This window comes from Zosterops lateralis (genome assembly GCF_965231275.1).
Source record: "Zosterops lateralis genome assembly, chromosome: 3".
Classification (NCBI taxonomy): Eukaryota; Metazoa; Chordata; class Aves; order Passeriformes; family Zosteropidae; genus Zosterops; species Zosterops lateralis.
The window spans coordinates 798809-824443 of NC_139764.1; the positions used below are offsets into that span (position 1 = coordinate 798809).

Here is a 25635-nt window from a genome sequence, read left to right on the forward strand (position 1 = left end):
CCCAACTCCTCTGGGTGAGAGCTGCTGAGCATGCCAGTTTTCTGATAAAGGAAGAGCAAACACCATTCCCTCGTGTGAAGATACAGGAATGTTATCCTGACATTTTCAACATGGATCACTCATATTGCTGCTTGTTCTTCCCACTCTGAGAGCTCTATCTGGACAATAGAAACAATCCCTGGCTACAAACAAAATAATCAGGATTGGAAATGCAGGTAACACAGATGTCTGCCTTTCCTGATTTATTTTTTTATGAAGGAATTTATTTTATATTTCTTCAGGGAATTACCGTCATCCAACATTTTTCCAAGCTCTTAAAATGTGAAGATTTTAAAACTTGCATTTAAGTGGGGGAAAAAATGCTTCAAAGAAGGAATTTATCTTGGAAAAAAGACTGGAAGTGCTTGGCCACTCACTTTAAGATTATTTTATGGATAAAAGACAGAAATACAGGATCCCCAGTGGGAAGAAACAGGGAGACCCTGTGCTTCTCCTAATCCCAGATTTACCCCACTGAAGTTCAGAGCTTTATACTGGTTTATATAAACATTTCTCTTAACTCTGGCACTGATCTCCCAGTATCCACACCGGGAGAGGGTGAGGAGCTGCCACAGCAAACCCGACAGTATTTAAAGCACCTGAGCATCACCGAGGTCACTTAACCTGATAAAAACCCAGCTTTTTGAAAGCGCGAAAGCAATTTGTTTCCAAAACAGGTCGTTTTGGGAGCGCTGCGGGGTTTGGTTTTTTGGTTAGGTTTTTTGTTGTTGTTGTTTGTTTGTGTGTGTGTGTTTTTTGTTGGGTTTTTTTGTTTGTTTTGGTTTTTGTTTTTGTTTTTTGCGGATGCGAGTCGACTAAAGGCGGGGATTGGAGACATAAAGATTGGGGGCTTCTTCCCCCGGTTCTGTGGGAACGCCCTGCCCACAGTCAAAATGGCGGCGGCGCGGAGGCGCTGAGGGTGCGGCCGCCACGGCGCTTTCGGGCGGGAGCCGGCGGAGGCGATGGCGGGGTAAGGGCGGGCCGGGACCGGGACCGAGACAGACCCTCGGGATGGAGCCCGGGAGCGCCGGGAATCAACCCCGGGAGCGGCGGGAGTGATCCTGGCTGCTCCTGCCCGGCGGGAGGCGGTTCCCGGCTGCTGCTGCCTCCGAAAGCGCACAGGTGACCACCCCTCAAGTCCGAGGAGCGCTGAGCCTCCCGTTTATGCCGAGGGTCTGGGATAAACATTCCCTATCTCTACTTTCCTTGCAGCGCTTCCCAGATACCTGCGCAGAGATAGAAATCTTGTGGCTCCGCTCAAAAGCCAGAAGATAATGTCGGCTGTGCCAGTGGCACAAGGAGGAACACGGCGCGGCGACATTCCCAGAGGATGGTGAGCGTTGGTGCTGTGCCAGCCTTGAATTCTTCGGGGGAGGAGCTTTTCCAGGGGTGTCCCGAAGGTAATGTGGTTAGGGAGAAATCCAAGTGCTTTGTGTTAAAAAAAAAAACCCCAAAAAACAAAACAACCCAAAACCCAACAACAACCCCGAACTCGAGGAATTTGGCCAGCAGTTTGCTGGAGGGAGAATGGAAATTCTCTGGAGCATAAACGGAGATTTTTCTGGAGCACAAATTGAGATTTTTCTTGGAGCATAAATGAGGATTTTCCTGGAGGATAAATGGAGACTGGGGGGGGGGTGAAATGGAAACTGATTCTGGACGATGAATAGGGATGCTCTGGAACATAAGTGGAGATTTTTAGGTGAATAAAATAGAATTTTTTTCCAGCAGGTAAATGGAGATTATAAAAATATACAAATATAAATATTTTCTCAGAGATTCAGGCCACTGATGGGCTTTATTTTTAAAGGAATTGTACCAATTCCAGTTGTACCAATTCCAGTTGCACAGATTCCAATTCCTCATCAGGAACTCCACAATTGAATTGAAATATGGTTTGAGTTTTGCATCAGTTCTGCTGCCATTAAGGTGTCTTTACAAATAATCTCTTGGATTAATTATGCTTTCTGCAAATCTCACACACGTGTGCACATTTTTAAAGTGTTTATTCCCAAATTGCCATGGAAAAAGCTGGAAAGAAGTTACAAACCCATAAAATGGGGAGGAAATGGGGTTTTCATTTAATTCTTTGGAGTGAGTGTTTTGGAGACTTAAGGATTCAGCAGCACTTTGGAAAACTAAAGATCAGCTTCCGAATGGGAACAGAAAATACAAATCTCAGTTTTTTTCTGAAGGAAAAAATTGTGGAAAGATGCTTCAGATGCTGGGGTGGTTTAATCCAGAAGCAGCTGAACTCAGAGATGATCTTGGAATTTATCTCTCCCATTGAGCTCAGTGTCAGATGATGTTAGAGGAGCTCCTGTGGGAGCATGGATTGGGATCTTATCGCAGATGGGAATCTCACAAAGGAGCAGCAGGAAATTAGCACGTGCTGCTCTCATTGATTTCTCTAAGCACTGCATACAAACCAGGATTTCCTGCTGGAAAACATGGAGGCAGCAGATGGGCTGGAAGCTCCTGTGGATTTTGGAGCTGAACCTCTAGATCTGCACTGCTTCCAGTAGGCTGGGGTTGTGTTTCCACGTGGGAATAGTTGGCAGGTGTTGCGTTGGGAATGTTGCAGAGATCCCTGCTGGCTGTAGGAATTACCCAGTAGGAATCTGGATGTGAGCAATCCTTTTCCAATAGAATATAGGCAATGCTCTTGTGCCCATATTCCCTCAGCTTCCTGCTCCTGGTGGGAGATGGTTTAGTTCAGGTGGTGGTGATCCATCAAAGCTTGGAGGTCTCTTCCAGCCTCAGTGGCTCTACAATTCCACTTGTGCAGGGTGAACAAGGAATTAGGGCATGGAATTCCACTGGGCTTTCCCTGCCATACTTGAATGGAAAGATGGGAAAAATCATTCCAACATTTTTCTGTTTCTTCTGGCAGGATGGAGAAGAAGAAAATCCTGATGAAGTCCAAGGTTGCTGCTCCCAACCTCCTGAGGGCTCTGCATTCCCTGTACCAGCTTGGGCACCTCTGCGATGTGACAGTCCTCACCCAACAACTGGGAATTCAGGAGGAATTCCTGGCTCACAAAGCTGTCCTGGCAGCTTCCAGTAACTATTTCAAGGGTCTCTTTCTTCACCAGGAGATGCTGAACACCCAGAAGTGCACAGTGACTCTGCAGGACATCTACACCGAGGAGTTCACCTCCTTCCTGGAGTTCGTGTACATGGCAGAAGTGGAGATTGAGGCAGGAAAACTCCAGCAGATGAAGGAAATAGCTGGAAGGCTGGAATGCAAGGATTTGCTTGACATCTGTGAAGAAGTGAAGGCAGAGGGCAGGAAGGGCTTAGATTTGAGCCTCTGCCTGAAAGGGCAAAGCGGTGAAAATAGGGTATCACAGTGGCCTCCCATCCAGCAAGAGGAGAACCCTGGGAACTCCTCCCAGATTGTGGCAATTCCCATGCAGAGGAAACTTTGGGAGAGGCAGAAACATAAGGAGCTACTGCCAGGCTATGAGCTCATTGGAGGCCAAGCAGGAGGCCTGGAGCAGGAGGTCACAGCTTTTCCAGCCCCAAAATCCAAGCCGGCAAAGCTGCCCAAGTGCAACAAGGCACATTCCCCGACCAGACTGGGTGTGGGTATCACCAGCCTGGGAAACAAGGATGGCCATTCCCTCCGCAGGGGACAGGAGCAGAAGCAGGAATCCCAGGCATGTCCCTGCTGTGACAAGGCCATCAGCTCCAAGTGCGGGCTGGCTGGGCACATCCAGACACACACCGGAGATAGGCCCTACCGGTGCCAGCACTGCCCCGCCAGCTTCACCCACAGGGCTGCCTACACCTCCCACCTCAGGTACAGTGCTCCTGGAAATACGCTTCCTCGGGATTCCAGGATAAATCATTCCTGGAGTCCTCCCTGCCTTAGTTCTAGAATTTCTTGGATCTGACTCCTAGCGTGTTGAAATTGGGATTTTTCTCTTGGCCATGCAGTGCGGATGACTCGATTGAGGTCTCCGGGATGGGAAATTGAGGGAATTTCGCATTGGATTAAGGGGGACTTGTGCAGCCAGATTTCTTTGGCATCCTCAGATTTGGGGTTTTTAAATAGGAATTTTGTGTCTCTATCTGGGCATTTAATCTCTATATCCTTTGGTTCAAATCTGTAGTTTCATGGCCTGGGAAGAAAAGTCCATCCTGCATTCCAGATCAGATGAAAAATAGAGATTTTAATTAACTAAGGCATTTTAATTGTCTTTAATTATCTAGTCCAACTCTTTCCAAACTCTCCCTATTTGCAGGCTTTCCAAACATGCTGGGAATTTCTTAAATGGTGTGAGGAACAATTAAGGACTCTTCCCCCAAGGCCTGAATTGAAACAATTAAACAATTAATGAGTTTCAATTAAACTTATTGAAGTTGTGCTCCATTTTTAACAGGAAAATCCATGAGTCTGGGCAAGAGAGGAAACTCCTGCCTGTCTATTGGATGGTGGTTCCACCTACAAAGAGCCCAAACCCCACAAACTGTGACAAAGATCCCAACAGAGAGACTTGGGATGGGACACCAGAAGACTCAGGGTGTGAGGAAGATCCTGGGAATTCATCCATTGCTGAAGCAGAAAGGAGCAAGGAGCAAGAGGAATCCCAGGAAGCTGAAGAAGGGAACGAAGATGAAGGTGGAATGAGTGTGAAGGGTGAGAAGCAGGGAGACTATGACATGGGATACTCAGAAGTTGAAGGAAGTAGAGACAACAAAGAATGTTCTGAGGAGGAGGAGGATGAAGCCTCAACAGAGAAGGATAGCAAAGAACCTGAATCAGGGTTTAAACTAAAGAAGGCCAGTAAAAGTGTGGCCAACAAGAAGTCCATCTATGTGATCCACTGCGACAAGTGCCAGGAGCAGTTTGTTTCCCGGAAGAAATACGTGGATCACTGCCAGGATGTGCACCAGAGCCTGCCCGGCAAGGCGTACTGGTGCGAGGTGTGCAGCAAGGCCTTTGCCAGCTACACCAGCTGGAAGGAGCACTGCGCCTGCGTGCACAGTGAGGAGAGGAGGTTCTCCTGCAGCCTCTGCCAGGCCACCTTCAAGAGGAAGCGGGATGTGAGGACTCATTCCATGCGGAAGCACGAGGGCAGGGCCAAGCGGCCACTGTGCTCTGTGTGCGGCAAGATCCTGAGCTCCCGCACGGCACTGGTGTTCCACATGCGGACACACACCGGTGAGAAGCCCTGCGAGTGCAGCATGTGTCATTCCAGGTTTGCTCAGCCTTCTCAGCTCAAGATCCATACCAGGTCAGATTCCAGCCATGCCCATTCCTTGCCCCTTAGAGCAGGAACACCAGGATACTGGGTTCAGTGAGATCCGTGATTAATTCTCTTACGCAAAGGCTTTGGCTCCATGTTGCGTTTCCCATGGTCGGGATTTCGACATGGATATCCTGTCCAAACTTGCGAGGAATATCTGTCATTTGGGACAGGCTCTAAAATCCCATGATGGCCTCAGTGATGAAGAGTGAGTCAGGGATCCTGCATAAATTAATCTGGAGCTGTGCTTGCTCCTGGAGCAAGAAATTGCCATGGGATTTCATCTCCATGTGCAACTCCAAGTCCGTGCTGCTTGGCTGGGGCTTGATGGGATGACTTGCTCCCTGGTGGTGTCTTTGTGGACGTGTCCTCTTCCAGGAGAGGGTGAATCATCCTGTGGAATTTCTCATCTTTCTCCAGAGCAAGATTGATGATAATCCTTTGTCCTGACGTATCAAAATCAGGAATGATTTTGGACATTATCCTGTTTGGGTTGGAATAAGTTAAAACCAAACATTAGGCTCAGATTTTCCTTATTCTCTCTCATTTTCTGTCATTTTCTCTGCTTTCTCCTTTCCCATGCTCTTAGCTGTCTAGGAAAAAAGGTGGATTTTTTAGGGCCTGAAAGTGAGGAAAAGGTAAATTTTAAATTTTAAAAGGTAAATTTTAAATAGGAGTTTTTTTCCTGAGTTTTAGCGACTCTACCTGGAAACACTCTGTTTTCTGAGGGAGCAGAATTTCATTTTCTCACTACAGTTAAAACCCAAACATTGTTTCAAATCCAGTATTTTAGTGATCAAGACCTAATAATTACTAATTACTATGTTTTGTCTCCATTAGATCCCACACTGGGGAGAAGCCCTACATTTGTGAGGATTGCGGCGCTTCTTTTGCCAACAAAGGAAAACTCACCAGCCACAAAAGGGCACACACAGGTGGGAATTAAATATTCCAGGTGGCTTTCCCATCCCTTTCCTGTTTTATTGCTGAGATACGGAATAAATGCCCCTTTTTTTTTTGCAACTCATGGAAGAGTTTCCAAGTACCAGGAAGGAATTCATAGGTATAGAAGGATTTTTAGCCTGGAGAAAAGGAGGCTCTGGAGTGACTTTGTTGCTTTGCACAATTCCCTGACAGGAGCCAGGGGAAATTTGGGCTCTGCTTCCAAGGAACAAGTGATAGGATGAGAGGAATGTCCTCATGTGGTGCCAGGGGAGGTTTAGGTTGGATATCAGGAAGAATTCCTTCATGGAAAGAGTTATCAGGCATTGGAATGGGATGGAGTCCCCATGCCTGGATGTGCTCAGACACAACTGGATGTGGGGGATTTGGCACAGGTTGGACCCAATGACTTTGGAGGTCTTTTCCAACCTGGGTTATGTGATTTGCAAACCAACTCTGAAGGACAAAATTCCTCTAGGAGAATTCCCAATGTCCGGTTTCTCTTCCCTCAGGAGAGCGGCTCTTCAGGTGCGACGTGTGCGGGAAGCACTTTGCCACTAATGAGTACCTGAAGTGCCACAAGCGCTGTCACCTGGGAGCCAAACCCTACAGGCGTGAGGTTTGTGGGAAAACCTTCGGACTCAGAGCCTCCCTGGCCCAGCACAACAATGTCCATGCAGGTAATTCCAAGGCTGGGAAAAGGAATGGTGGCTTTGTGGTACTTCCCGGTGTGGATGCTACATCCCATTGCTGAATTTGGGGATTCTAGAATCGTTGAGGTTGGAAAAGAGCACCAAGGTCATCAAGTCCAAGCTGTGCCCAATCCCCACCTTGTCACTCGCCCAGAGCACTGAGTATGACATCCAGGAATTCCTTGGACACCTCTAGGGATGGGAATTCTATTGGGTAGCAGGGCTGATCCTGGCTCATGGGGGCATTGTGTGGTATCCTAAAAAAACTGAGGCCTGGATTGTGCAGCTGCAGGAATTTGAAGTAGAGGATGGCTGTAGCCTTGGCAGGTATTGGGAAATACTTATCATGGAGTGGTTGGGATTGGAAGGGACCTTGGGGATCATCTCATTCCACTCCCTGCCATGTACACCTTCCACTCTCCCAGGTTGCTCCACCCCCATCTAGCCTTGAACTCTTCCAGGGAAGGGGCCGAAGTGCCCACTGCTCTCTCCTAACTGCTCCTAACTCCATGTCTGCCAGGATTGTTATTCCCAGAGACCCGTCCCTATTTCTGTGAGCAGTGTGGGAAGGCCTTCACGCAGCAGGGAGCTCTGCGGCGGCATCAGCGCATCCACACCGGAGAGAAGCCCTACAAGTGCCAGGCCTGCGAGAGGACCTTCACCGACATGTCCACTCTGCGCCGACATGTGGTGGTAGGACATCCCACAGGATCTTCCCGGCCCTCAATGCCACCTGCAGGGTGCCAGTGTCACCCTGGCAGCCAGAGTTTCCAGCCCTTGGGAGGGGCTGTGCTAGGGATGAATTTCAGGGCAGGGTGGTGAGCCGCCGTCTTAAAATCTGTTCCTGAAGTTTGTGGGATTTTCCTCCAAGGGCGCACTGCAGCTCCTCCCACTGCTCACTGCCAATCCAGTCATCTCCCAGTCCTAGGGGAAGTGTCAACATCCCTGGAAGAGACTGGATACAGCACTTCCTGATGGTCATCATCTCAGAGATCTTTTCCTAAAATATTCCATGAAAATGTTTGAGGAAGGATTTGGGGTTTTTCTGATTTTTTTTTTTTTTTTAATGGATTAACTGCAGAGTCTCTAATGCTTTAACCCTAATTCCAGCCGTGTTTAACATGATGGTTTATCCAACCTCATGCCGCACATGAATAGGAATTCACACATTCCCAGCATTCCGCTAGAAAATGCTGAGCTCAGCTCTTCCTGGTGACCTCCAGGTCCTGGAAGTGACAGCAAAGACAGAACAGAAGATTCCCTTCCAACTCCAAGTCAATATTTTACCTCTATGCTGAAATTCCAACTGATTTTGGAAGCATTCCATGGCAGCAGAGCCAGAAATTCAGCACGGAGTTGGCAAAAGAGCCTTGTTCGTGTTTGGGTTGAGACTTGGAGCGCAGGATCATGGAGTTTTCCCAAAATTGTTGGATTTAGCTGTGGATAAAGTAAATATTTGACAGTTAAAAATCAGATCTAATTGTTTTCCTGTCCCCTGCTCCGTTTTTTTTTTCCCCAGATCCATGACCAGAATGCTCACTGGAGAAGCTTCTTGATCAACCTCACACACAAAAAAGACCACAACTGGTCCAAAATAGAGACTTTAGCAGAAGCCCATCCGGGAAGAGATCCCATGCCGAAAATTTGGTCAGTTGACCATGGGAAGCTTTATAAACCAGAAAGTGCTAAAGCAGCAGCACACATGACACCCGAGTTTGGGGATACCGGGGACACTGAGGCCTCCCTTTTGTAGCTGTAAAGTCAGGTCTAGCCCCAAAAATAAGCGGTTTGAGGCAAAACAGTGGGAATTATCCTTTGGAATGAAGGGAATCGTTTCCAGTGGTCAGTGCAGCTGCCTCGGGAGCTGTATTACAGGTGGTAAAGAGGTAATTCTTCATGAGGGTATTTATTCCACTGAAATGTTTGCATCTGTCTAGAGGTTTATTTTTCCCAAAGCTGTGGGAGCATCCCATTGGGAATGCACAGGGCAGGGTGTGTGTTTATACAAACACAGCGCGGTGCCGCAGCTGTAAATCACCAATTCCTCTTTTAATAAAACTGTCAGTGCCGTCCAGTCCGTTGCTCCTTCATTCGCCTGGATTTCCCTGGGGAAAAAGCCGGGATTTGGGAATGCTAAAGCCGGGAGGGGGAAGAGGCCGCGTTGCGTAGCAACGCCCGGTGCGCCTAGTGACGTCACTTCCGGAGCGCCGTCGCTTCGGCCGGGGTTGTGGCGCGTCAGCGCTTCCGGCCGCGCCCGGGGCTGAGTGGGAGCAGCGGCCGGGAACGGGCTGGGAACAAACCGGGAACGGGCCGGGAACTGTGTGAGTGCGGCAGCCGTGGCGGGCTGATCCCGCCCGCCGCCTTTTGCTTCCCTCTTTCCCCCTTATGCCACCCCCCTCCTCTTTTTGCCCCTTTTCTCCCTCCTCTCTCCCCCCGTTCTTTTCCCCTCCCTTGTCTTGTCCTCTCCTTCCCCTCTTGTTTCCCACCTTTCCTCTCCCTTTCCCCCCCGCCCCCCCCCGTCATTTCCCCCACCCCAGCATTCCCGTGTTATCCAGGGCCCTTTGCAAATGGGATTGGAAGTGGGCACGGTGGGGTTCTCCATAATTTCAGCAGCAACTGGCTGGGAATTCTCTCCCAGTTCCCCTTTGGGCTAGAGCTTTTTGGCTCTTTCCAGCCAGTTTTGCCTCTGGAAGTGGAGATATTCCTGGGAAATGGACAGTGCTCAAATGAGAATTAGAAGGGTAGTTGTGAAATAACACAACAAGTAGTTAAAAGTCATTTTATTTGGGTAAAAAACAAAATGGCATTTTGGCATCGGGTGAGACATCACTCAATTCCCAGGACATGGAAAGAAATTCTTCAGATTCCTGTAGGTATAGGGTTAGACTCAACAGATTCCTCAGAACAGCTTTAAATCTGTAGAGCTATGGTTTGTTCTGGGGTCAGACATTTGGGAAACACCCCAAAACTTCCACTCTTTTACAAACTTTGGAGCAGCTTCAAGCATTCCCAGGAAATAGGGCCCAATTGAAGGTTGAAAATGGGCCTTCAAAATGTGCAGGCTGTGAGTCCATTTTGAGGAATTCCCATAATTTTTGGGATTTTTCGGTGTGTGAATCCATCACAGAAGAGCTTGGAATTTTTTGTGGAAAGCATTTCCGGCAGTTTTTTAGGATTTCAGTTAACTTCTCCTTAATCTTGCCTTCCCTTTTTTGCCTGGTGAGGCCAGGAATCATTCCTTAATTCTAGGTGCCTCAACTTGGATCCTGCTCTGTTTGCTCTATCCGCGTCTGAACTTCTGACAGCCCAAAGGGTTTCATGGAAAATTAGGGTTGGGATTTAAGCTTAGATTCACTCACTCCATGTTTGGTTGAGGAGTTGGAGATTGGTCCAAGGGTGGGTTAAATGGTCTCGGAGCTCTTTCCTACCCCAGCGATTCCACAAAACTCAAACCCTTGTGGAACTCCGCTGGCTGATGCAGGATCTCGTTAGCAGGGGGAAGAAAGATGGAAAGCAATCCCGTCCTGCTGGAATCCAAGTCCTCCCCCATCAACCTGCTGAATGAGATGCAGCAGCTGCGGCTGCTGGGCCACCTGTGCGACGTCACGGTCAGCGTGGAGTACCAGGGCGTGCGCGCCGAGTTCCCGGCGCACAAGGCCGTGCTGGCCGCCACCAGCAAGTTCTTCAAGGAGGTTTTCCTCAACGAGAAACCCATGGATGGTCCCCGGAGCAACGTGTTCCTCAATGAGGTGCAGGTGGCGGATTTTGCCTCCTTCCTGGAGTTTGTGTACACGGCGCGTGTGGAGGTGGAGGAGGACAGGGTGCAGCGCATGCTGGAGATCGCTGAGAAGCTCAAGTGCCTGGATCTCTCTGAGACCTGCTTCCAGCTGAAGAAGCAGATGCTGGAATCCGTGCTGCTGGAGCTGCAGAACTTCTCGGAGTCGCAGAATTCCGAGGAGGACAGCGCCACCCGTCCCAGCGTCACAGCGGAGGCTGAGCGGGAGCCTCCAGATTCTTCTGTAGCCGCGCCTGGCCATGGAGCATCTCCTGAGGGGCTGGCTGCCAAATCCAAGGAGAAGATGGACAAAAAGAAGGAAGAGCTGAAGGCTCCTTACACCAAGATCCGCAGGGCGAGTGGGCGGCTGGCCGGCAGGAAGGTGTTTGTGGAGATTCCGAAGAAAAAATACACCCGGAGGCTGCGGGAGCAGCAGTGGAACGCCGAGGAGGAAAAGCAGCCCGAGGGTGAGGAGGGAGAGCGGGAGCAGGAGGAGAACTCCGGCAAACCCGAGGGAACCTGCCCAGAAAACCTTCCCAAAGGCGAGGAGGACAGAAAGAAGCGCGGCAGTGCCTTCAAGTGTGGCACGTGCCAGAAGGAGTTCCTGTACGAGAAGAGCTTCCTGAAGCACATCCAGCAGAGCCACGGGATCGCCTCGGCGCTGGAGTTCCGCTGCGAGACGTGCGCGCAGACCTTCGCCAACCGCTGCAACCTGCGCAGCCACCAGCGGCACGTGCACAGCAGTGAGCGCCGCTTCCCCTGCGAGCTCTGCGCCAAGCGCTTCAAGAGGAAGAAGGACGTCAAGAGGCACGTCCTGCAGGTGCATGAGGGCGGCGGGGAGCGCCACCAGTGCCACCAGTGCGGCAAGGGGCTCAGCTCCAGGACGGCCCTGCGGCTGCACGAGAGGACACATACGGGACACAAGCCCTATGGCTGCCCCGAGTGCCAGGCCAAGTTCTCCCAGCCCTCGGCACTGAAAACCCACATGAGGTAGGAGCGGCTTTCCCTGGACTCGGGGTGCAGCCCTCAGGGCCTGATAAATCCCTGTTTTCTCTTCGTGTGGGGGTTCAACCCTCAGGGCCCCCCACCCCAATCCCTGTTTTCTCCTCATGTCCCATATGGGCCAGGCCTGTGGTGCAGAGAAATCCTGGTGGTATTCCTCCAGCACATCCTTAGACTCAATACAAAGACAAGTGTGGAAATATTTGGGAAGGATTTGGCAGGGTTTTCAATGGGAAAACGCCAGATTTGGGGGTGAAGCACGGAAAGCAATGGATCTGGGGACAGGAGGGACAGGCGTGTCACCAATGTCACCCACACAGAGCTGACCTGGCACCCACTGAGTTTTATCTGTCCCACGGCAGATTTTTTATCATCTCTGAGGGGTTTTCACCTGGTTTTGTCAGTATTTTATCTACCTCAGGGCAATTTGATAAGGGAAAAATCATCCCTGAGGGGTTTTAACCTGATTTTATCAATTTTATCTTTCTGAGGGCATTTTTATCAGGGCAGACTCTGAAGGGTTTAACCTGTTTTGATCTCTTTCTTAATCTGTCTCAGGGCAGAACCTTTTCATGAGGGCAAAAAGTCATCTCTGATGTGGTTAGCCTGATTTTATCAGTTATTTTATCTGTCCCAGGGCATTTTTTATCAGGGTAAAGATCAATTCTGAGGGACTTTAACCTGATTTTATCAGTTATTTCGTGTGTCTCAAGGCAGACGTTCTGATCAGGGCAAAAAATCCTCTCTGAGGGGTTCAACCTGATTTTTTTTTTTTCCTGTTCCCAGGGCCGTTTCAGGAATTTTGGACCCTGGAAACTCAATGCTGCCTTAATATGGGTGTGGTGGCAGCCAATGGTGGGAATTTCTCATCCTTTGGGATATATTTTGCCACCTGGATGTACCTCTCCAGGAAAAGCAGCCATCCCAACCCCCTGAGAAGCTTTCCCTCACATCCCAAAGAATTGGCCACCACAACCTGGAGAGAATTTTCTAAATTTGGCTGAGTTTCACCTTGAAAAATTCAGTTTTACCAAAACATTTTTGGGTGTGGGCATTTATCCAGCAGAGAAGATCAATGGGAACGAGGGAAAGGCTCATCCTGAGTTTGAACATTCCTTTTTCCTTGCAGGATCCACACGGGGGAGAAGCCCTTTGTGTGTGATGAATGTGGGGCTCGCTTCACCCAGAACCACATGCTCATCTACCACAGGCGCTGCCACACAGGTGAGGCTGGAAAACTGGGAAAATCCTATCCCAGGCATTCCAGGGAGACTGTTGCCTTCAGAAAATGCTGCCTTTTATCTGTATTTTTATGAATAAAATGAGATATTGTCATCTCTTAGGTGGGATTTGCCTTAGAAGGGTTCCCAAGCATAGCCCGTGATTTTAAGCTGAGGGAGGGTTGATTTAAATTGGATTTTGGGAAGAAATTCCTCCCTGTGAGAGTAGTGAGGCCCGGGAACAGTTTTCCCAAAGAAGCTGTGGACTCCCCATCCCAAGAATTGTTCTAGGCCAGGTTGGGAGTGCCTTGGAGCAACCTGGGATAGGGGCAGATGTCCCTGCCAAGGGATGGTTTGGAACTGGGTGACTTTTAAAGGTCCCCACAGTGACAACATGCTCCAGAATTTCTGTGGGATATTTAAGAGCATTCTCAAAACTACTGGTTTCATCGTCCTTTTCCCCCCTTTTTTAGGGGAAAGGCCTTTCATGTGTGAAACCTGTGGGAAGAGCTTTGCCTCCAAGGAATACTTGAAGCACCACAACCGGATCCACACGGGATCCAAGCCCTTCAAGTGTGATGTTTGCTTCCGGACCTTTGCCCAGCGGAATTCCCTGTACCAGCACATCAAAGTCCACACAGGTAGGATGTGCCCCTTTTCTTGGATACACACCCCTCACCACTGCAATCTTCCAGCAGCGAATTCTCAGCCAGAGAATGTGTCATGTTCCCCCCTTCTCCCACTAGTCCTGAGTGACAGCAGTTCCCTGGAATCCTTCCACACAGGCTGTAGAGATACTTTAATAACCTGCCAGGATCACTGGTGATGGAGAGCTCTGGTTTAGCTCCAAAGGTTTATCCAGCGGAAGAGGAAAATGGGATCTGTTTCCAAACAGGGAGTTTGTGGTGTGTTCATAGCCATCCCAGGGCTGGGAGCAGCTCGGAGGTTCTTGCTCAGAGAAGAGTGAGTAAGGGGGAGGAATACTTGGATTCTGGGCAGGACTTGAGTCTCTAATGGAAAACTCACAGAAAAATGCAGTGGCAGCACAGCTTTGTGGGGCTGGGAGGAACCCGCTGCCTCCAGATGGGTCACATGTGACAGCATTTGTACCACCAGGATGTTTTCCCTGACCATTCCCTGACAGCCAGGGCTTGCTGGGCATTCCCGAGGCACAGCAGCTCTGCTCTGCCCACATTCCCAGCCTGTCTCCCATGCCACATTCCCAGGGGAGCGGCCGTACTGCTGTGACCAGTGTGGGAAGCAGTTCACGCAGCTGAATGCACTGCAGCGGCACCACCGTATCCACACCGGGGAGAAGCCCTTCATGTGCAACGCCTGCGGCAGGACCTTCACCGACAAATCCACACTGCGCCGGCACACCTCGGTACGCTCCTGCCATCCCAGAGCACGGGAGCGCGTTCCCACCTCTCGGGGCTGACACGCCTCCTCGGAGGAGCCACACCCTGTGCATTGATGGTTCAAGCCCACAGCAGACTTCTGGTTCAAGCTGATGGAAGTTGGGGTTAGGTGGGAGGTTGGGAAGGAATTCTTCCCTGAGAGGTGGGGAAGGCCCTGGCAGAGTTTTCCCAGAAAACCTGTGAGTGCTGCATTCCTGGAATTGTTCAAAGCCAGGTTGGAGGGGGCTTGGAGAAACCTGGGATAGGGGAAGGTGTCCTTGTCCATGGCAGGGGGTGGGACTGTATCATCTTTACGATCCCTTCCAATCCAAACCATTCCATGACTCCAAACCAAAAAACTTTTCTACCAACATCAAATGCAAGCTTGATCCAAACTTTTTGTTAGCCCATAATACAGCCTTCTCTCTCCTGGTTATTCTTTTGCAGATCCATGATAAAAACACCCCATGGAAGTCCTTCCTCGTCATCGTGGAAGGAGCCACGAAGAATGATGAGGGGCACAAAACGGAGCTTCCCGACGAGGAATACGAGGTGTCCCCCAAAATCCCGGAAAAGCTGCTGTCCTTTGCAGAGAACAGCCCCTACCGGAGCCTAGCAGCAGTGCCGGGAAGCGGGAATTCCAGCACGGACTGTAAGGCCTCTGGAGCACAGGAATCCCTGCTGGGAGAACTTAGTATGCTCCACACGCAGACAGACTCTGGGCAGCCCCAGCTCCATGCCCTGGTGAACATGGAATAATTCGGGATTGCCTCCTGCTCCTTAGGCTGCACCCCTTGTACAGTCCTTGGCCTGAGGCTGGCTGGTGGTGGGAAGTTGGAATAGAGTGGATTTCCAGCTTTCCTCTGGAAATTCCTTCCCCAGCTCCTCCATCTCCTAATTGTCAGGCAGGATGGCACCAACACCAGGGAATTTGTGGGAGTTGATTCCCTGGGCATTCAGGGGGTGGCTCAGGTACCTTGGTGGTGCAGGTTTGTTTTCCAGGGAATTCAGTGCCACGTGGACAATCAGGAGAACCGGTGTTTCTCCATGACATTCACTGCATTTTCCCCAGTGGAATTTCATCCAGGAAATGTCTGGCTAAATTTGCTTTTCAGGAAATGTTGGTTTCTCTCTGCTTTTGCCAAAGATCCCAAAGAGTGGTAGCAGCTTTGGAGTTTCATTCCAGGAGTTTGGAGTCCCAGAGCAGCAAAAAGGGGCAGGTGTCAGCTAAATGCTACTTCCTTGGTTTTACAATTCCATGGAAACTGGAGCAGTCTGGCACCTGGATCCTGTCAGTTCTCACCTTCCAGTTGCTCCAGCTCTCATGGAATTGGGCACTTATGAGACCAGAATATCTCCTACATTAAAGTCTGGGAAAATGAGCTGTGCTGGAAGAGGCTCAGTTCAGAGGCTTTTCCTGCTCCATTTTAGTGGAATAGGATTTGGGGGATTTCCCCTGGGCAGGGAAAGGAGCCTTGGAGTGTTGTCCAACTGGGCTGACAGGACAGCAACTCACTGCTATGGTGGAACGCTTCAAGCCTCAAGATGGGCTTCCCAGTGCAAAAACCCACAGCTTTTCCCATTCCTTCTCCCATTTCTTTGCCTGTTCCTGTAGTAGTCCCCCAGCAATTCCTCAGCTGAAGCTATGAGCAGAACTTTGGGAAAGGTAAGCACAATCCAGCCTGGTGAGGTCCAGCAATAAAGACCCCCCCCTGCCTCGCCCCCCCGACCTGTGGCACAGAGCTATTTTTTGGGATAAAGGGATGATGGAGGCGTCCTCATGGAATTCTAAGCTAGAAAAAAGGGAATTTTTGTACCAGAGGACATTTCCAAGAGGTTATATTTAAGATATTTATTCCTGCTGGAGCTCAGTTATTCTCAATGGAAGGAAAGGTGGTGTAGATATATTTAAAGGCTGAGCACTTGGATCTGGAGCTGGGGAATGAATGCTTTGTACTCTGGGGACATACAGAAGTGAGTTACTTGTTTGAGCTGTTCCTATTAAACTATGGAATATGGAGACCTCCCAGTGACTCAGTCGTATCCAATGGGACACTTTGGGATACTGGCAGGTTTGGAAAGTTTATCTGGAGAAGGTTCCTTGGAAACCTCAGAACGGGCCTACACGGAAAAGTGGGAGGGATTCTTCATCAGGAATTACAGTGACTGGACAAGAGGGAGGGAATGGCTTCCCAGTGACAGAGGGGGAATTCAGGTGGGATGTTGGGAAGGAATTCTTCCCTGTGAGGGTGGGGAGGCCCTGGAAGAGTTCTCCCAGAGAAGCTGTGCCTGCCCCATCCCTGGAATACAAGGGCCTTGGAGCAAGCCAGGATAGTGGAAGGTGTCCCTGGAACAGGATGAGCTTTAAGGTCCCTTTCCATCTAAACCATTCCATGATTCCTAACAGGAATTGAAGGAATCACACCCCCTCCCATCCTCCATCATCTCACCACGCTCCAGCTTTTTGAGTTTTCTGGAAGAACCACTTCTCCCTCCTTCCGTCCATGATTTTCACTTTATTCATGTACAGAGTCACACCAAACATGATATTCTTGCTAAGGCCATTTCCTTAAATAAGTTTTCCAAGTAGAGAGTGATGGAAGTGGTGGGGCAGGAATACAGCGGGAGTGGCAGAATTGTCACCTGGGAACCGTCACAATTCACCATGGATACAGCGGAGGACATGCTGGAGCTACTCACACACAACTACCAGGTGTAGGGATGGAGTAACAGCCCTCCTGCTCCTCCTGTCCTACAATACCGACATGGAACGGCAACAGAACCAAAAAAAGTGAAGCTTCCAAAGCTGTGCTTTCCCTCATCCTGGCTCCCACAGTGCTGGACGCCAGACAAAGCCATTCCTGAGGGTGGGGATGGATGAAATCCATATGCTTCCAAGCCTGAAGCTGGGAGATCTCCCCCCCCCACCTCCCAAGCCCAGGCTTTTCCATCTCTTTGGGATGAACACAAGGACCTGTGGGAAATAAAGAGATCAGGAAGGGTAGGAAAACACCAAACTGAGGAGAATTTGGCATGGATCAGGATTTTTGGTTTTGAGAACTTTAGAGCCCAACGAGCCAAACTCTATCCAAAGCCCAACATTCCAACCTTTTTCCAGAGGACAGAGAGGCTGGAGCTGCCTGGAGCCCCTGGAGCAGCCCTTAATTAATGACTTCACTCTTCCCAAAGAGTGACAAATTGCACAAGCGCCCGATGCCACCGACACATCCCTGAAAAACCAGGCAGTTCAATCCCCTCTCCTTAACCACATATCCATCAATTCCTGCAGGAATTTTTCAACTTCTCCCAAGCAAACTGTGTACTCCTGCCACCCAAATTCCAACAAGGCTCCTGTGGGATAAACACCTGCGTGCAGTCGAGGGGTTGGAATTCAGGGATTGTGCCCAGCACACGCAGAGGGCAAGGTACAAAAATAGATCCTTCCTCTGATAGAATTATTTGGGAAGTAGAGGAATGGGATGCACCACGAACTGAAGTAGAAAATCAATCCAAGAAAGATGAAAACCAACCAGGACCTAGGGCTGACACCGATCCCAGCGCTCCTGGAATGCCTTTGGTGTGGTGGGGGTGTGTAGGATATTCCCAATTCCCAAAGCCTCTGGCTAGCACCACTTCCAGACCCCCAAATCCAAGTGTATCCAACACTTGTGAACAGGAAAATGGGAACAAAACGGGCTGGAAGCGCTTATTGGTATTGTGCTGGCCTGGATGGAATATTTACATGCTGGAATCAACAGAACAGCAGGAAAACCGGGAGCTGCAAGTGCAGGCACCAGGATGAGTGGGACTAAACCCGAGGAGGAGGAGAAGGAGAAATTTCGCTCCAAGGGTTCTCCTGCCTCACATCCGCCCAGAGCGTCACCACAGAGCAGGGACTAAAGAAACACAGTGAGCCACGGGAGTGGGAAGCGATGAACGAAAGCGCGGGATTGGGTCGGGAATTCCCGAAAAGTCCTCGGCTGGAGGCAGGAAGGGCCCGCGGGCGTCACTTGAGGTCGCCGTCGCCCTCGCCCTGGATGGTTTTCTTGATGCGCAGCAGCATCGTGGTGAGCCACTGATCCAGCCGCGAGATGGAGTCGAATTCCTTCACCTGGCACCGGCAAAAACGTGGATCAGGGAGCGGGTGGGGAAGGGAATGAGGCGGGGATGGGAAGGGGGAGTGGCAAACATGGGATCGTCCTGGGAACGAAGGGGAGGGAAAGAGGAGAGAAAAGGAAGGGGGGGATCCAAAGAAGGACAATAAAGAAAAAAAGGGGGGAAAACAGGGGGAAACGGGAAAAAAGCAAGGGGAAAGGCAGGGGAAAATAAGGGGGAGAAGGGGAAACAAAGGCAAAGGGGAAGCAAGGGCAAAAGCAAAACAAGGGGAAGGGGGAAAAAAGGAAGGGTGGAAAAGGGAAAGAGAGGAAAAAGGGGAAGAAGAGAAAAAGAGGAAGAGGGGAAAGGGAAAGAACCAAGGGAAAAAGGGGGGGGGGGGGAAACAAGGTGGAGGGAAACCAAGGAGAAAGGGGAAAAAAAAACATAAGAGGAAAGTGGGGAAAAACAAGGGAAAGGAAAAAAAAAGGGAAAGGAAAAAAGGGAAAGGTAAAAGGGGGAAAGAAAAAAAGAGGGAAAGGGGGGTAGAAAGGAGGAGGGGAAAGAAAGGAAGTAGAGGGAAAAAGGGAAGGGGGTGAAAAGGAGGAAGGGGAAAAAAAAAGAGGGGGGGAAGTGTGGGGGAAATAAGGGAGAGCAGAGGAGAAAAAGGAAAAAAAGGGAAAAGGCACAGGGCCACAGTCCAGAGAAAAGTCTCTCCAAACCTGCCCCAAGCACTTAAAGCTCCTGTTAAACACCAAAGGAGCCAGAGCAAATCCAGGCAGGATCTGAAAACCCAGGAATGTTAAAGGAGGAAGCTGGGACCTTGCTGGAGCAGCTCTGTCCCTGGCCCCTCTCTGCAGATTCCCAAATACTAAACAGGGCACAGGCACCCCAAAGAAGAGAAAGAAAAAGCAGCATTCCCGAGTGAAACCATGAGTACTCACCGCCTCGGTGTAGGCCTCGCTGTTCTGCTCCTCATGAGCTTCCAGCAGTTTCTGGGAAAACACCGGGAAAAATTAGGGAATGCTCTGTTCCTGTATATTCCCTCTCCAGCATCTCATCCCAAGAAACAGAGACCCATGGAAAGCACCCACCACAAACAGGGGTCTGAGCCATACCCAGGGAAAAGTGAGGCTGATGTCCTCTAAAATGCTGGGATAAAGAAGAAAACCTCTGGAAAAGTGGGAAAGCCCCCTAGTTACTCACTTTCAATAGCTTGCATTCCCGGGAATCTGTGAAAGCTGGGAACATTTCTTCGTATTTCTCCAGCGCAAGCTGGAAGAGAGAAATCTCTTCACACATCATTCTCTTTTTTTCCCCAGGATTCAAACTTCCCATCCTCAAACTTGGTAAAGTATCCACCAAGAATCCAACATGACAGTGGCACATCAAGAATTTCAGCCACTACTGAGGAGGGACCAGGGAATTTGGGATAATAGCTGTGAGCGCACCGAGCTTCTCCCAGCCGGCCAAGACTGGTGAAGAGGGATTGGGAATTCTGGGATAACTGACCTTGGCATTCAGCTCATCCACGATGAAGTGGCACAGGGCAGCTTTGAAGAAATATTCCTTGGCGCTGTATTTGAGCAAAGGGTTATCCATCGTGTTTGTTCCCACCTGGACAAAAAAAAAAAAAAAAAAAAAAAAAGGGAAAAAGGGGCATGAAAGGAAAGCCTGGATTAAACCAATTCAAATTCCACCCTGAGCCACAAGACTGGAAATGAAAGGCATGGAAAACATGTCAAAAACCTGTTGGGATGCAGGGAGGTTTTAAACTCATCCCAAGGAAAGTCAGATCCCACCAGGCTGATCCCTGGTTGATGAGGAAACGGAAAAACAAATCCATTTGGGAAACAGCTGCTCCAGGATTAACGCGCTGGAAGCAACAAGCAGCAATGCCAGTATTTGCAGGTAAATATCCAACAAAAAGCAGAGTCGATAAATCCAGGAGGGAATTTTCTGACAAAGGGAGTTGTAAATACATTCAAAGGGGAAATTTTATTAATTTCTCCCAACCTTTTCTTGGAAACACTGAAAATCATGGATGTGGCACTTGGGGACACTTGGCCATGCAGGTGGAACACTGGGACTTTGACATAAGAGAGCTTTTCCAAACAAAACAATTCCCTGATTCTGGCAGTTTTGCCAACCCCTTGAGCCCTTTTCCTTGGGAAGAAGTGCTATTCCCATGAGATTTAGCTCCTGACCTGCTCGTAGATTTCGATGGCTTTCTGGTACTGCTCCAGCTGCGCCGCGTACGCCGCCACCTTCAGCAGACACTTGTTGGCTGAGCTGCAACCATATCCTGAAAATCAGGCCCTGAATCCTGGGAATCCACCAGCCCACATCCCAGCACCCCTTCCCAAAGAGAAAAGTGGGAACCCGCAGCTGGGATTTAGAGGAATTCTCTTGAAATAGCCCAAAATAGAAGTGAGTTAGTTCTGAGAGTGTCTGGGATGGATCCCTGTTCCAGCCCTTCCCGCTGATCCCAAGGACTTGCCTGTTGGATTCTTCTCCCTTGTAATAATCCGCGGCCTGCTCGTAGTGTGCAATGGCCTGGGGACAGAAATGTGGGATTAGCCATCCTGGGATAAAGCACCCCAGGCAACAGCACCAACATTCAGGGAGAGAGATGGGATCCAACAGAGCGGAGCCAAGGAAGGAAATCCTTGCCTGGAAAATAACCTCTAAATCCCATCTAGTTTTATCCTGCTAAGTTCCAGCAGGAGGTCTGCAGCAGGATTCCTGCTCAGGGAGCTTGGAAGTGGGAATGAGCGCTGATGTGGGAACTATAAGTGACAGAAAATGGCTCCATGACATTTCCAAAGCCCTTTTCCAATGGGAAACACCAAGGCGGATTCTCACTGGAGCATTCAGCCAGTGCTGCTGGCACAGGGACACACACCCCAGAGGCTTCAGATTGCTCCATGAAAGCCTCCAGGCTGGGAAAACAGTTAACTTCAACTTAGGGCTGGATTGCACCTACACTAGGAATTCTGGTGCTGGATGGGAGATGGGAATTCTTGAGCTCAGGGCATGGAAATCCCAGGAGAGTTTGGGTTGGAAGGAACCTCAAAGATGATCCACTTCCACTGGGGGAACACCTTCCACTATCCCAGGCTGCTCCAGCTTAGCCTTGGACACTTCCAGGGATGTGGCAACCACAGGTTTTCTGGGCAAGCTGTGCCAGGGCCTCCAATGACATCACTGATGATGTCACCAGTGATGTCCCCAATGTCCCCTCACCTTCTCGATGTCCACCAGCTCAGCCTCGTAGATCTCAGCAATGGTGATGTGGTGCTTGGCGGCGATGGTAAAGCGGCCCTGGGGACAGGAGGGAAGCAGGATGAGCCACGGCATTCCCAGGAAGCCGCGCGGCATTCCCGGGAGCGGGGCCTTACCATGTCCGTGTAGATATCGATGGCTGCGTTTAAGCAGTTGATGGCCTCTGCAGCGTGTGTGAGAGACAACAGCGTCAGCCACATCCCACTCCCAAATCCCACCTGGCAGCTGCTCCAGGGAATATCTACCCACAGAGTGGGCTCTGGAATGACCTCAGCCCCAGCACCCCCAGCGATTCCCAAAGGGAACAAACATCAGGATGACCCAACCCTGAGTTTGCTGTCTGCATCCCCCAACAGAGCAAACTTCAAGGGAGCAACTCTAAAACGCTGCTGTTTTCCAGGGAATTTGGGAATTTCACCACTCCAAAAGGGTGCTATCCACCTTGAGTTTGTTCCCATGTCTCCTGAGATAGTGCTGGTGAGAGGTTGGGGATTTGCTTCCAGACTTGTCTAGGGAAAAATGGATTGGAGACTTTCCCAAAATCACAACCCACATCATTTATTCTCACCCAAACAAAGGCCAGGACTGGGGAAAAGGGGACACAGCAGGGATCCCACTGGGATCCAGCCCAGTGATTGCCTAAAGCCATTCCTCAGGAAGCCGTTCCCTAAAGCCAAGCCAAATCAGGATGGAAGCTGCCAAAAGTCCCAACACCCTGCAGCATCCCAAATCCCAACAAACACCAAGAGGAGATGCCAGGATAGTGCTGACCTCCTGCATCATCCCAAAGCTCCTTCTGGAAAAGCAGGAATGCACCTCTGCCACCACTGAGTGTTTGGCTGAGAACAATCTCTGATTCCACTGATGGGTTCCACTGCCTTACCTTGCGGATCCGCTTTTTTGTACGCATTCCCGGCATCCACGAAGCTCGTGGCTGAGTCGTGCTTGCTCTGGAGCTGCATGTGCAGCTTGGCTGCCTGGCAAAAGGCATTTCCTGCCGCTGGAAAAGAAGGAATACCAATCCCAGGAATGAGCGGGAATGCACTGCTTCAGGGACCTGGGGAGATTCAGGGATAAGGGCTTCCCAAGCAGGATCACCAGCTAGCATTTTCAAATTCCTCCAAGATCCTTCAGCTCACTCCCTTTGTCCACTCTCCCAGTATATAAATATGAATTGCATGGACACAGAGACCATTCCCCATGGAATTATTCACAGGAAAATATTTGGGCACACTGGGATCACCCATGCCCCCCCCCCCCCCCCCCCCAGATCCCAGGATTTGGACTCACCACTCCAGTTTTTGGCGATCTTGAACATGTTGGCAGCCCTGGTGTACATTTCACAGGCCTCCTCCACCCGGGTGTTGCCCCTGGAATGCAGCGGGAATGCTCCTGAGGCCAGGCCAGGAGGAAACATGGCTCCGGAGCCGGAGCCGGAGCCAAAATTGGGATTGGGAATCTTGGCCTCTCCAGACTCTGTGAGGCTGATCCCATCCCCCATGTGAGAACACTGAAAGGGGAATGCTGTATCTGGGGGCTCTCCCAGAATTCTGAGAGGCCAAAGGTCAGATTTTTTGGTAAGGAAAAGCAGATTTTTCATGGAAACCTTGGAAAAAAGAGGCTCTGGGGAGACCTCCTTGGTCTTCATAATTCCCTGACAGGAGCCAGGTGGGATCAAGCTCTGCTCCCACAGAAAAAAAAGGAATCCCAGAATCCTTAAGGTTGGAAAATCCCTTGAGACCATAAATCCAACATTCATCCCCAAGTGCCATATCTATACAGCTCTTAAATCGACCCCACAACAGGGATTATTCTATTTGCCTTTCCATCCCTTGGGGATTCTGGCACTTTTCTCATCTCCCTGTCTCCCTCTGGCAGCCAAGCACAGTTGGTTTGGAAGCACAGGCAGGATTTTTGGATCCCTCCTTGCCCTTGGAAGGCACCTCTGGCATGAGCCAAAGCCAACAGAGACGGCACTGAGGAATGCTACACCCAGAGAGGCCTCTGGAACAGGGCAGGTCTGAGCCTTTTAATCCCAAAAAATTAGAAATAAAAGGAATAGCAGCTCTTGTGCAAGGTGATGGAGCAATTCCAGGGAGAGCCCAGGTGGGAAGAAGTCATTTGGCCAGCACTGAGAGGCCTGGACATCCCGTTTGCAGGGAAGGTGCCAAGAGCCAAGTCACCCCCCCCAACATTTCCATCCTCTTTTTTTTTCCTCCATCTGTTTTTAGCCCTGAAAATTAAAAATTCCTTTCTCGAAATCTCTGTCCGTTCCCTCCAAGGATTTTCAGGATTTTGCCACTCGGATTACGCCCCTGGAGCAGGCCCTGACTGATTAATCTGCCAGAGGCCGGAGAGGAATTTCTATTTAAAACGTCTGGATTTTAGGGCGGCTGCAGCCGATTTTCTGGACTGACGGAAAAAACCTCCCGGCCTTCACGGAGCATCGCTCCGGGAATGTTCTTTCCTTAAAAAAATTAAGGAAAAGCAAGACTAAGGTGGCCACACCATCCCGTTTCCAGACACACCCCCAGGAACAGCGAGGCTGGAGCCGGGAAAAGGACGCTCTGCCATTTTCTGGGATAATGCCAGCCGCAGCCCCGGGGTGCCGGGTGCTCGCTGGGGTTTCGGGAGAGCCCATCCCTGCCAGGGCGAATCCCGGGGATGCCGGGAGATGATAAGGCCGGGATGAGCGCGGGGCCGGGCGCGGGGAGGGGACGGGAGCCGCAGAGGCCGAGCGCGCTCGTCATGGATGGCCGGGAGGGGCTGCTCCAGGGGGGATGCGGGTTTGGATCGGGATGGGAGGGCTCCGTGTGCCGCCCTCCGTGCCCTGGCAGGGATAAGGAAGACTCTTACCCCGACGGGGGGCAGGAGTTGTGAAAAAGGGGGAAGAGGTCGGGAAGGGGAGGTTGGAGAAGATGGAGAAGGGGGGCAGGAAGGAGGGAAGGGGGTGGATGTAGGAGATGGGGAAGGAAGGGAGGAAGGAGATGGGAGGGGGGCCAGGACGCAGGGGGGTGATCCGGGAGCCGAAGGGGAGTGGGAGCTGGGAATGGGGGTGTGAAGGGGCTGGAAGCGGGCTAGAGCTGGAGAGGGGTATCCAGGGGCCGGGGAAGGGAGGGAGATGGACGAGACTGGAAGGGGGGAGCAGACATGGGAAGGGGGATGCGGGATCCGGGCGGGGGGACGTGGGAGCCGCTCACCCGAAGAGCCCCCGCAGGAAGGAGTGCGAGCCCTTGACCCGCTTCTCGGCCTCCGCCATGAGCTGCACGGCCTCCCGCTCCTTGCCGGCGCTGTCCATCGCTCCCGCTTTTCCTGCTCTCCTTCCTCCTCCTCCTCCTCCGCCGCCGCGGCACCGGGAGCGGGGCGGGCGCGTGCGCGGGGCGGGGCGCGCGCAGGATGCGGGATGCGGGATCCGGCGGGATCGGCGATAAGCGGCTCCTCTCGGCGGGTGGGATCCGCGCAGCCGCGGCGCTCTGGTTATTCCCAAAGGGAGATTCCTTCTGGAGGTATCTCAAAAGATGGCTCTGCTGGATGCCGAGGGAATGGGAGCAGTATCCCAACTTAATGCTGGCGGCGGGATCTGTGTCAGATCAGTCCTTATCCTAAAGGTCATTTGTGTCACTCTGCGAGTTTCCAGGGAATTACCTCACCTGTAACGCAGGAGAGCTGAAGCTTAGATTCCCGGGAGATAGGCTACACTTTCCTGGGAATATTCCACACTAAGGGTGATCAGGAGAAGGGTCACCTGTGTCCTGCCCCCGTTACCTGAGCGCACATTCGAGTTATTCAAAAACGCCCCTGTAAGGAGTGAGCCCTGTACGGGGAAAACTGGGATATTCCTGCCTGGTCCCTGCCCTGCGCACTCGGGCCGAGGGAATCCCGTAACCCTGAACAACGCGCCGAACTACAACTTCCGGCGTCCTTCGCGGCCGGCGC

The 25635-nt window shown here is 50.9% G+C and overlaps 3 protein-coding genes across 5 annotated transcripts; 2 read left to right on the forward strand and 1 right to left on the reverse strand.

Moving 5' to 3' along the window:
• The first annotated feature begins 679 nt into the window (after positions 1-679).
• Positions 680-8995, forward strand: LOC310907145 (uncharacterized protein). Of its 3 annotated transcripts, none has more exons than XM_083857047.1 (8): positions 680-1161; positions 1252-1439; positions 2933-3844; positions 4428-5282; positions 6135-6229; positions 6749-6916; positions 7449-7621; positions 8448-8995. In XM_083857047.1, the coding sequence occupies exons 3-8, from the start codon at positions 2934-2936 to the stop codon at positions 8679-8681; spliced, it is 2436 nt and encodes an 811-aa protein (XP_083713173.1). In that variant the 5' UTR covers positions 680-1161; positions 1252-1439; position 2933; the 3' UTR covers positions 8682-8995. The 3 variants fall into 3 exon arrangements, with proteins under 3 accessions (XP_083713173.1, XP_083713175.1, XP_083713174.1); XM_083857049.1 differs by having other exon boundaries at positions 4428-5246; XM_083857048.1 differs by having other exon boundaries at positions 680-1009.
• Positions 8996-9188: 193 nt separating this feature from the next.
• LOC310907308 (GDNF-inducible zinc finger protein 1-like) lies at positions 9189-16436 on the forward strand. The gene is made up of 6 exons (XM_083857419.1): positions 9189-9249; positions 10424-11693; positions 12835-12929; positions 13399-13566; positions 14152-14309; positions 14770-16436. Exons 2-6 carry the CDS (start codon positions 10435-10437, stop codon positions 15079-15081), a joined length of 1992 nt encoding a protein of 663 aa, XP_083713545.1. The 5' UTR covers positions 9189-9249; positions 10424-10434; the 3' UTR covers positions 15082-16436.
• Positions 16437-16824: 388 nt separating this feature from the next.
• On the reverse strand, positions 16825-25055 carry NAPB (NSF attachment protein beta). The gene is made up of 11 exons (XM_083857676.1): positions 24900-25055; positions 22990-23069; positions 22583-22699; positions 21816-21862; positions 21661-21738; positions 20915-20970; positions 20622-20706; positions 19927-20031; positions 19621-19689; positions 19359-19409; positions 16825-18433 (listed from the first exon to the last, which is right to left on the reverse strand). Exons 1-11 carry the CDS (start codon positions 24995-24997, stop codon positions 18329-18331), a joined length of 891 nt encoding a protein of 296 aa, XP_083713802.1. The 5' UTR covers positions 24998-25055; the 3' UTR covers positions 16825-18328.
• Positions 25056-25635: the final 580 nt, after the last annotated feature.

What these genes read in the sequence shown, in the direction of transcription:
- LOC310907145 (XM_083857047.1), top strand. Translation starts at nt 2,934, where the DNA reads ATGGAGAAGAAGAAAATCCTGATGAAGTCCAAGGTTGCTGCTCCCAAC. An exon ending in GCCTACACCTCCCACCTCAG is followed by an intron (nt 3,845 to 4,427) that starts GTACAGTGCTCC and finishes CATTTTTAACAG; the next exon opens with GAAAATCCATGAGTCTGGGC. An exon ending in CAGCTCAAGATCCATACCAG is followed by an intron (nt 5,283 to 6,134) that starts GTCAGATTCCAG and finishes TGTCTCCATTAG; the next exon opens with ATCCCACACTGGGGAGAAGC.
- LOC310907308 (XM_083857419.1), top strand. Translation starts at nt 10,435, where the DNA reads ATGGAAAGCAATCCCGTCCTGCTGGAATCCAAGTCCTCCCCCATCAAC. An exon ending in GCACTGAAAACCCACATGAG is followed by an intron (nt 11,694 to 12,834) that starts GTAGGAGCGGCT and finishes TTTTCCTTGCAG; the next exon opens with GATCCACACGGGGGAGAAGC. An exon ending in GCACATCAAAGTCCACACAG is followed by an intron (nt 13,567 to 14,151) that starts GTAGGATGTGCC and finishes CCACATTCCCAG; the next exon opens with GGGAGCGGCCGTACTGCTGT.
- NAPB (XM_083857676.1), bottom strand. Translation starts at nt 24,997, where the DNA reads ATGGACAGCGCCGGCAAGGAGCGGGAGGCCGTGCAGCTCATGGCGGAG. An exon ending in TCGATATCTACACGGACATG is followed by an intron (nt 21,739 to 21,815) that starts GTAAGGCCCCGC and finishes TCCTGTCCCCAG; the next exon opens with GGCCGCTTTACCATCGCCGC. An exon ending in AAGGGAGAAGAATCCAACAG is followed by an intron (nt 20,707 to 20,914) that starts GCAAGTCCTTGG and finishes ATATGGTTGCAG; the next exon opens with CTCAGCCAACAAGTGTCTGC.